This window comes from Anser brachyrhynchus (assembly GCF_964034855.1).
Source record: "Anser brachyrhynchus genome assembly, chromosome: 1".
Classification (NCBI taxonomy): Eukaryota; Metazoa; Chordata; class Aves; order Anseriformes; family Anatidae; genus Anser; species Anser brachyrhynchus.
This window is the reverse complement of record NC_137694.1, coordinates 104,794,511-104,805,304: the sequence shown is the minus strand read 5'-3', so window position 1 is coordinate 104,805,304 and position 10,794 is coordinate 104,794,511. Positions and strand designations below refer to the sequence as shown.

The window sequence follows — 10,794 nt, the reverse complement described above, 5'->3', positions numbered from 1 at the left end:
GGGTTCCCAACATCTGATGGGATGTAAGATTATCTGTATTAGCCTCATTTTTTCATTCTAATATTAGTGAAATAAACGGTACATTTGGGAGAACATGCAGGTAGGAGACAAGATGGGTACACATATGCACAGTGTACAGTCTCAATCTTCTTCTAATGTGAGCACAATGAAAGGGATGCAGCAAGACCTCCTATTCCATGTAGAAAAAATACTGTACCACGTCTGGCTGGGATGGAGTTAACTTTCCCCCCTTGCAGCCCATATCGTGCTGTGCTCTGTACCCGTAGCTAGAACAGCACTGGTATCACACCAATGTTTTGTCTGTCGCTGAGCAGTGCTGGCACAGCATCAAGACTCTCTCAAATCCCACCCACCTCCACCCCCAGCACGCCAAAAGCCAGTAGGCTGGGGAAGAGGTGGAGAGGGGACATCACAAGGGCAGTTGACCTAAATTGACCAAAGGGATAAAAAGGATATTCCATGCCATATGACATCGTACTCAGAAACAAAAACTGAGGAAGGGGAAGGAGGGGCTTTCATTATGAAAACGCCAACTCTAAACAACTGCTACATACATTGAGGCCCTGCTTCCCAAGATACGGCCAAACATTTGCTGCTGATGGGAAGTAGAGGATATTTTTTTCTTCCTTTGCTTCTGCATAATCTTTGTTTTTTTATTATTATGAACGTTGCTTTTTATTATTATTATTATTATTATTATTATTTTCCTTTAATTAAATTCTCCTCCTCTCAACTTGTGAGACTTTTTTTTTTTTAATCTCCCTTTTTTTCTGTCCTTGTTCTTTTGAGTAGTGAGAGTAAGAGAGTAGTGTGGTGGACTTTAGCTAGCCGTCAGCGGGAAACCACCACACATACCCAGCTTCAATGCAGCCAGCCTGTAAGCCCCGTTGCCACTGTTTTTTCCTCTTTCATATCCCAAAAACAAAAGGTCTGAGTGAAGAGGCAGACTGAGGAAAGACACATGACTGGGAGACTAAAAAGAGTTGAGTGCAAACAGCTGAAAGATTAGAAAATACAAAACAAAGAGCTGTGCAGAGCAGAGAGGGACTTTTTGGTAAACAATCCCACAGTTATCAGATAAGGCCTCTACCAAGAACTAAAGGACCTCAGGGTGTTATGTTGCTCTAATTTCAACATTTTATGCACTTGCCATCACACTACACTCAAAGGACCCGAGGGTGTTTTCATACCTCTGCACTCTCCTGTTACGTGGTCTCCCATATCAGATCATTTATGTCTTACAAAAAAGGATGGGTTTTTTTGACATCATTTCATGTGAAAGCACATAAAGTTCATTTTGTGAAATGGGAATGTGACCAGAAATACAGTGTGCTGTGTCTTTTGCACAGCTCTGTTAAATTCCCTCCTTACAAGCCACATTTCTCACACCTGATTCATAAGAACCAACCCCCCCCGCCCCCAAAGGCCTTGTGCTAGATATGACACCAGCCCAGAGTGGGATTTAGCGGTTACTACAATGCCTCCCGATGCTTATTGGCACATCCTAATGCTTGTTACTGCAACGTAGCCCCCTTCAATAAAAATGAGCCAGGGACTATCAGCAATACGGAGCGTGGCTGAGATGTGGTCCCTGGTCATTTCTGCTGGCAGCCTGTGGGAGCAGCCCATCACAGAAGACCAGTGCTTGGCAGCTAGGGAGCAAGTGGAAGGGCAGTCCTAATATTAGACAGCTGAGTACAGCGTCCAACCATGCCTAAACTCCAGATACTGCTACTGGGCCGAACTAGTCAAGGGTATTGTCTTGAGGACACATGGCCGAAACTCTGAGTAAGAGTTTCACAACTTATCCATCAAGACTGGCTGCATGAAGCAGAGATAGGGACCAACTCCTATGTCTACCTTCATTTGATGTATCGTACAACCAACGGAAGAGAATGGGTTTGTGCCTGTTGTATGTGCATATGTAATCAGGAAGATGGGATCAGGAGATTCTCTTCTATGCTTCTGCGGGAAAATCCAGTATCATTTCACAAAGCTCTCATATCAGAAATCTCAAGCAAAGCTTTACATTCTAACCATATAAATACATATATACGTGGTGGTCTTCAGTGGTCTTCCCTGATGAAGTACCCTAACCCTTTTTATCCATATGTGGTCACATCAACTTAAGGCTGCTTTCTGTTGCCTCCTTTCCAGAAAGAGCATTTTGCCCCTGATCAAATGGAGCCTAAGTTAAACGTTGAACATAGATTATTTTTTGTCCTGTGCTACATAAATTATAGTTGATTATAGGGATCCTTAAATAAACTTAGACAATACATCTTCTTTTCCAAGGGAGAAATCGTTCCGCTACAATACCAGCTACAATGAAGAAAATTAACTTCATCCCAACCAAAACCAGGACACCTTCGTCAGACAAATTTGACTGCCAATTCACAAATTCGATAGCAACTTGTAGAGCAAAGGATGTTGTTCCAGTTACTGTATGTGTTGGAGTCCGTGTTTCCCTTGACATGAATTGCAGCACATTTTTCTGCAAAGAGTAAATTGGGTTCTCCAGGTTTCCAGAACCTGTAAAAGAAAGTTCCCCTATTGAGAATGCATTGGCATGCATGACAGTTGAGGTGAAGTCATCTCAAACAGCTGTGGAAAACAAAAGCGAACAAAAATGTGACAGATCGGGAGCTCTGGAAAGGCAAAGAAGACTGCTTGTGTCTCCCTGACTTTTCAGGGCAGTTAGGGACAGACACCCCTCAATGGCACAGATCTTGCCTTACACCGTGTATTGGTCCCTTGGACTGGCCTGCCTCTTCCTGCCTCTTCTCCAGCATTGTCCAGCCTGGGCAGGTGTGCCCTGACAGGGTCCACTGAGCTGTCAGCCTCCTAGGATGGCCGCTGCATCTGTTGAGTCCAGGATTAGCTCTGAGGTGGGAAGGGTGACCAAGGGACCTAATTATTTTGCTGCTGGGGCCATGTCCTCACACTTGGTCAACCATGTGCAGGTTAGACTCCTGGCACATGCTCATGTTTCTCTCTCAGGTAAGACTTTCAGCCATGGCAACATATAAAAACCCCACAGCTGGTTTCCTGTGCCTGGTCTCTCCCAGAGCTTTGGCTGTGTGCAAGAGGTCCGTTACACACACAGGTTATCTCTGAAGCGTTAAGACTCACTGGGTGTACGCAACCTCTACTGCAGCACTCATCTATGGCTCTTTCCTGGCACAGCAACATGCTCGATATGAAGCATGTGCATATGCAAAATACCTCAGCATAGAGAGGGAAAGGGAAAGAGACAGAGGGGGAGTGAGCCCAGAGCCTTTTTCATTGGTGTACTTTTATATTTTCTGGTTTACAGGAAATAAGTGTTTGTTCAGCAAAACCAGTGCTGAACGGGATGCTCTATGACCCAGCAAGAAGCAGGCACCTCTTCTCAAGGAGACAAAGGAAATAGCAGCTCTGAACATCCTTCTTGCATTCCTGCACCTTCTTCCTTCTGGAGAGCTCTACCTCTTTTCAGCCAGCAGCTGCCAGACCCACACAGAGAGAAGAGGATGACAAAAGAGGCCAGGAACTGCTTTAATGACCCTGAACCCTCGTGTGTCAGTCCCATGGAGGCAAAGGCATTGAAAGAAAGGTATTGGCCCGTTTCACAGAAATGACCCTTCACCTGCCATGCTTGCCTGGAGCTTCCATTGCCAAATCTGTCTTCACCAACCATGGGATGGGATGGTCAGCCTGAGAAAGCACAGGCAGAGTTCTTGTAGCATTTATTGCTTCCACTTCAGGGGTCATCGTACTTTCAGAAATACATATGCACAGGGGATGCTGGATGCAGAGCAACATCACTCCCAGTCTCATCATCCCACCCAGCACAGGGAAGATAAAGGCTCCAAGGCTCCCCTACCCCTCCCAGCACAGCCCTCTGCTGTTCCCAGTTCGCTGCTAATCTCAGGATGAGGATTCCTCCATCATATAGTGACTGCTGCAGTTTCACAAATCCGATTACAATTAGTCCAGCATGGGACATCATTCCAGTTCCGGAGCTTTCCTGTCTTGTGATGGATTACGACACACATCTCATTAGACGCATTAGTTGGCTCCCCAGGCCTCCAGAACCTGAGACAGAGACAGACATGTTACTCCCTGTGCATCCTGCAAGCACATTGCTGGAAAAGGCCACATGTGGAACACAAGGCTTGGAGGGGAGAAATTCCAGATGCTGTTTGATGGACAGAAGTCGTACCCTTCCTCTCACTCTGCTAATCCCACTGGCTGCAGTCTTACATGGAAACCTGACTTCTTCCTAGAACCAACACGGCAGGGATCTGTTCAGGCCTGGTGGGCAGAGCTGCTCACCACAACTCACCCCAGGCACTTCACAGCCAGCAGAGGATGTGCCTCTTCCAGGAGAAACATCTGCAAGCAAAGCCCTGGAGATCTCTCCCAGCGCCCCATCGCTTCTGCAGCATCACAGCACTGGCCCAGCATGTGCCTACACCTGCACACATACAGGCACATATACCACGTGCCTACACCTGCACACACATAGGCACATAGACCACGTGCCTACACCTGCACACACACAGGCACATATACCACGTGCCTACACCTGCACACATACAGGCACATATACCACGTGCCTATCCCTGCACACACACAGGCACATATACCATGTGCCTACACCTGCACACATACAGGCACATAGACCATGTGCCTACACCTGCACACACACAGGCACATAGACCATGTGCCTACAGCTGCACACATACAGGCACATAGACCATGTGCCTACACCTGCACACATACAGGCACATAGACCATGTGCCTACAGCTGCACACATACAGGCACATAGACCATGTGCCTACACCTGCACACACACAGGCACACAGACCATGTGCCTATCCCTGCACACACACAGGCACATATACCACGTGCCTACACCTGCACACACACAGGCACATATACCATGTGCCTACACCTGCACACACACAGGCACATAGACCACGTGCCTACACCTGCACACACACAGGCACATAGACCATGTGCCTACACCTGCACACATACAGGCACATAGACCATGTGCCTACAGCTGCACACATACAGGCACATAGACCATGTGCCTACACCTGCACACACACAGGCACATAGACCATGTGCCTATCCCTGCACACACACAGGCACATATACCACGTGCCTACACCTGCACACACACAGGCACATATACCATGTGCCTACACCTGCACACATACAGGCACATAGACCACGTGCCTACACCTGCACACACACAGGCACATAGACCACGTGCCTACACCTGCACACACACAGGCACATAGACCACGTGCCTACACCTGCACACATGCATGGTCGGGCAGTACGGAGGTCAGGCAAGGCTCGTCATGTATGAAGGGCTCTTTCTCCTGATGAAATGCAGGTTTTTCTATGCCTACAGCACCGATGGTCATGTCACAGGTAATTTATCGCTAACCACTAACCAGCATGGATGGATCTGTGGGAACCTGGTATCCTACAAAGCCCTTGCCCGCTCCATCATTGTCCTCTCACAGACAGCCATGGCATATCCCTCTCATGCTCATCAGACACCCTCACATCTCTTCCACCCTCTTGCACTACCCGGAGCCACACCAAACACTCTCCGTCATGGGATACTCACGCTGCTGTTACATTATAGGGAGTCTGGTCTGCCCAGTGCCACTGGCCCACCTCCTGTGCCCTCAGACCGATGTATAAATTGATTCCTTCTCCCCAGTATGTATTCTTTTGTGTTATTTCCTTATAGAGGAAATCCTGGAAATCAGAGAGAGTACAACGTCCATGAGGTTCAGGACTGAACAGAGGGAGGTGGCAGGAGTCCCAGTGGGGTGCAGCTGGTGGCAGACAGGAGCCAGTGCTGAGTGGGTGCAGCAAGGACATCCCCCCTCCACTGCAGGAGCCAGCAGGGGCTGAGGCCCCTCCAGGCCTGGCACTCCTGTCTCCAGGCTGCTCTGCCCCTCTCTCAGCCCTGCACTTACCTGCTCTGCTTCTGTATTGATCGCCACCAGGTGGGAGCCCATCCCACTGCAGTTCTGCTGGCTCTCATCCCAGGACATCCGATTAGCTGAGAAGTAATAGCAGCTTTCTTGAAAGCGTCTCCAGCCCTCTGGACAGCACTTCCAGCTGTCCTCCACAGGGGAAGAAGACCCTGTTTTGAACACGATGCGCTGTGCCTCTTCTCAGTGAGCTCAGCGTAGAACCCCAAGTATCAGGGAAGGGGTTTGAACTGCGCCTCTTTTTTGGACAGCAGCAAATGATCTCTTTTGTGCTCCACAAAGAGCACCACTGACAGCCTGTCACAAGGCCCCTGCCTGAAGTGCTTTTTACTTTGTTCTATCGTGCCCATTCAAGCTCTGTTTGGGGAGAGAGGCAGTTTCTGCCTTACCGTTCCCGAGGAAGTGAGATGGGAAGTAGCTGGCAGGACTCCTCTGGGAACACTTACATCAGAAAAGCGTTGTCCAAGTGATTAGCTCTCAACTCATACCCAGTAACAAACATACACAGTAAACTAGTCTGACAGCCTTACTGCCAACACAGGTAGTTTCTTACACAAGCCATGTTTTTCCTAGAAATTTGCCATACACACAGAAAGTCACATGATGGATTGAAAAGCATAGGCACATTCTCTTAAGCACGAGGTTGTATTTTTTCAGGTTATATAGCTCTATCTGTAAGCTGTATATATCACACACAGAATATAGCTCAATATAGAATATGTCCAACAAACAAGTCCATCCAGTATAGTCAACCAACAAATACACTCTGGTACACTGAGCAGAGCTGAAGATGCTTGCCCTGAATCTCAGACCTCACAGGGAATGTCTTCTTGGGTTTCCCAGACAGGAGCTCTCCAGGGGGGCTAAGGGCAAACCTACGCAATCAAGGTGCAACTGCCAAATGTTGTAACCAACTGCTGCTGATACGGGGCCAGAAAATTGAAAGGAACAGGGAAAGGAGATGCCCAGAAGGCTGCTGTCCAAAGCAAGACGATAGAGGAACCAAAACCTAATGCTCTGAAAACACTTGGCTTTGTGCATACAGGAGGGGAGCTGATGTTGGCTGATCAGTATGGAGAATGCAAAGAAACTCATTATCTGCTCAAACAAGCACTGGAACACGCTGCCAAGGGAGGTTGTGGTGTCTACTTCTCTGGAGATATCCAAGGCCCGTCTGGATGCCTACCTGGGCAACAAGCTGTAGGGAAACTGCTTTGGCAGGGGGTTGGACGTGATGCTCCCTTCAGGTCCCTCCCAACCACTACATTTTTGTGATTTTGTGAAATGAAAATCTGCTCATTTCATGCAGTTTAAATCTAATCAGGATCAAAGCAGTTGATCTTAGGGGTCTCAGATCCCATTCTTAGCACCAAATGTAGAGAGTGTAGTGTCCAGTGAGTGGAAGAAGTAGAAAAATTTTGTTAATTTACCTGTGTTCTTCTGTATTAGATCAAGGTTTACCATTACATTTGTAGAAACAGAAACCCTGGCACAGGCTTGAGCCATCCCTTACAAAAAGATGAGGTGCTTTTGGCTAGATTTGTGAACTGGACTGGACCTGAGGGGCTGTATGTGGGCACAGAATGGGACAAGTGATCAAAAGATGGAACTGGAGCAACCCACCCTCTTCCACTGGCCCAGGACATGTTTTCAGAGCATCCTAAGTCAGATTGTACAACATAGCATTTTCTTTCCTCACGTCTCCATCTTCCTTCCCTAGAGCAATCCAGCTCTGGCTGACAATCCCATTCCCAAACTCAAAGGCTGACTTACACCTGAATAAATCTGGGGGACGTGCTTAGTGTCACTCCCAAGGCTCTTAGCATCACTCACTTTTGCTTGCAGGTACATTGGGGATGCAGTGCCACTCTGGAGCATTCTGAGGCAGAGTCTTGTACTGGCCGCAGCTTCTGTGAAAGAGAACAACTGGGAAGAGAGGAGAGAAAGAAAAGGAAGGCGCCACTGTCATCCTTTCATCCTCACTCGTGGGCAAGCTGTCCTGCCCTCCAGCTTCTGGCTGAGCTCCCTCAAAGACTCTGTTACATTAACAAGCTCTGAAAATTGTATCCTGAAGGAAAAGAGCAGACAGCTTTCCCCACTGCTGGTCACTCCCTCCCTCGGGCAAACATTGGTCAGATGAATCCCTCTCTCCTCAGCTGGCTGAGAGACTCATTTTCCCAGCTGACAAAGCCCAGCTAAGACACCCTTTGAGGAGGGGGTCGCGAAAAGGTCAAAGAAGTTGTGAGATCAGCTTAATAAAGGTGCAAGATCAATATGCATTCCCTCTTAATCTTCCTGTGTTCTGCAGCTTTAGAGCACCATTTGCACCCATACCAAGAAGGGGAAGAACTGCTGAGTGCTGAGGCCTCACCCAAGGGAGCTGAACACCACAGAAGAGTTACCGCAGAGCAATAACGATACTCCAGGACTCTACAGGCAACATATTTCCCTTCTGTTTGTTCCAGGCGGTGCGGGTGGGATGCAGCTGGAGCATTTTGGTGGATTTACGCCTCACCCTGCTAAAACGTGGGCAGCCCTGGTAGCAGTATTTCCAGGGAGACCATGCTGGCTCCTCGGCTGCAACATGGTCACAAGGAGCTCTGAGGGAGACCACAAATGCGGCCAGCAGAACGGAGACCCAACAGCCGGCCTTCGGGGAACCTGCTCAGATGTCGTTTGGCACTAAGGAGACTTCTCGGCTCTGTTGCAGTGGGAGGGCAGGAGCTGATGGGTTTCAGCCAGGACTGGCTTTATTCGGGCAGGTGGGGAAGTGAGAGGAGCTGTGGGAAGGCCCTGCCAGGACACTACCTGCTAACTGTGGAAGGGACGCTGCTCCCCAGCTAAGAGGGCAGCGGGGGAAAGGGGCAGCAGAACAGGCTGTTTTGGTGCACGGCAGTCGCCTGCTGGCAAAGAGACTAGGGTTTTCTTTTTCCACCCGACACCAGGCAACTTCAGGCGACCGTTCCCTTCATCCCCGGGGAAGTAAAGGGACCCTGGAACCCACCGAGGCCGACGGTCACAAGGGCAGTTTTGACGGCAAGGGCAGAAACAAGGAAGACCCAGGGGTTCAGGCGGGAACAGCTTCTCCCTTCTGCTGGGGCTGAAAAACACAAGGCAAGAGTGGAAATCCCCCGGCCCAGAGCTGGGAGGCAGGATAAGCCAAGGGGCTGCATGCCCTGACAGCCTGCTGATAACCCTGTCCCAAGGACTGGCAAGTCCCGCAGGTGCTGTAACCGGGTCGTGCTGTCTGTCGCTAGCAGGGGGTCACACCTGCAGCGTAGGGCAACACAGGGACTGCCCTCTTGCTTTTTATCACAAGCCATGCCTGCGCTCTTCCCAAACTGCGCTACTTTCCTTGTCCTGTCACGCCTCTTTTGTCCCCTGCACACCGTCCTGGTTGCCCTCCTTACCCCTGTCTTTCACTGAATTCCCTTTCTGTACTTCCCTCCTCCTCACCTCTCTTCAGAGCTCCTTTCTCTCAGCTACCCAACTCCTTATTTCGGCTCTGTCCCCCAGCCTTTTTTACGCAATAGCGTGTAGTCACTTACTCAAAGGAGTGACAGTCCAGCTCGGTGTTTGTGGCAGCAGACATGCAGAAGAGATGGTTTCTACCCTGAGAATGGGCACTGGGTCTTTCTCCTGGTACGCAGCCAGCCACGGTACCGTGCCCTTTATATAACCCAGCCATGTATTTTCCCCCACCTTCTCCTTCTAGAGGAGGACAAAAAGGAAGGCTTTATGGTTACCTGCAGTCCCAGGACTGACTCTCCCTCGCTGGTTCATTGTCGCTGCCACAGCATCACTCTTCTCCATCAAGAGTCCGTCCACCTTACTGGTACAGCCACAAACACAGCCCTCCTCACGCAGAGAAGGCTGTGCTAGGGCAGCTCCCACAGTGCTGGGCAGCCTGTGCAGACTCTAACCTGATGTGCAGACAGAGTCATAGCTGGGGTATTACCCACAGCACATGGAGACGGGGGAATTTTCATCATTTCTCTGTCAGGACATTTCACAAGAGGCTAGTTGCAACACAGAAACTCATAGAGGCAAAGGAAAACAGACGAAAAACAGAACCACTGCCGCTCAGACCATCTCAGACCACATTTTCAGTCAGCTTCACAGGACACAGTACTGGTGGTTTTCCTTCCCTGGTGGGTGAGTATGTGTGTGAAAATGCCTGTGCAGTTGGTATTTCCTGACAAAGGGATAATAAACACACTCACAAGGGCCTACAAAAGCAGTCAGAACACCCCAGGAAGGCACATCTGTGGCTCAGTCTGGGCAAGTCCCCATGCAAGGCCCGAGCCCAGTAACCCAGAGCACAGGAAGTTGCCAACATGGTTTCTGACTAATTGCTGAGGAAAAAAGGATGGTGCTTTGAGCAGAGAGGAGGGGTTGCATGTGACTTGCTGTTACGGGGCTGGAGAACAGAAGGGATCACCAGATCATGTCAGCATCCCTGCCTGTTACAGATCGTGAAGCTTTACTCTCTCACCACTACGTAAGGCACACATGGTGCTTCTAGCACTGCTCGGGGTGACTTGATTGAAAACTCTGGAGGATGTAAGTATCCCTAAGGATATCCCTAAGGATAAAGAAGCCCTGCTGGGCCTCGCTGCACTCTGAGCTGAGTGGTGTGGGCATGCAGACACTGCTCTTCCACACCCCATCAGCTAGCTTTCTCCCTGTGAAGAGGCAGGCAGACATGCACGTGCTGAGGAAGAAATGGGATAGCTAACGACATGAGCATAAGTGTATCCATCA

At 49.4% G+C, this 10,794-nt stretch overlaps 1 protein-coding gene across 2 annotated transcripts; it reads right to left on the bottom strand.

Annotated features, from left to right (window-relative positions):
• Positions 1-3,539: 3,539 nt before the first annotated feature.
• On the bottom strand, positions 3,540-9,998 carry LOC308188597 (C-type lectin domain family 4 member D-like). Of its 2 annotated transcripts, XM_080577760.1 has the most exons (6): positions 9,777-9,998; positions 9,035-9,130; positions 7,864-7,956; positions 6,013-6,182; positions 5,655-5,788; positions 3,540-4,098 (listed from the first exon to the last, which is right to left on the bottom strand). In XM_080577760.1, the coding sequence occupies exons 1-6, from the start codon at positions 9,841-9,843 to the stop codon at positions 3,951-3,953; spliced, it is 708 nt and encodes a 235-aa protein (XP_080433886.1). In that variant the 5' UTR covers positions 9,844-9,998; the 3' UTR covers positions 3,540-3,950. The 2 variants fall into 2 exon arrangements, with proteins under 2 accessions (XP_080433886.1, XP_080433887.1); XM_080577761.1 differs by lacking the exon at positions 9,035-9,130.
• Positions 9,999-10,794: the final 796 nt, after the last annotated feature.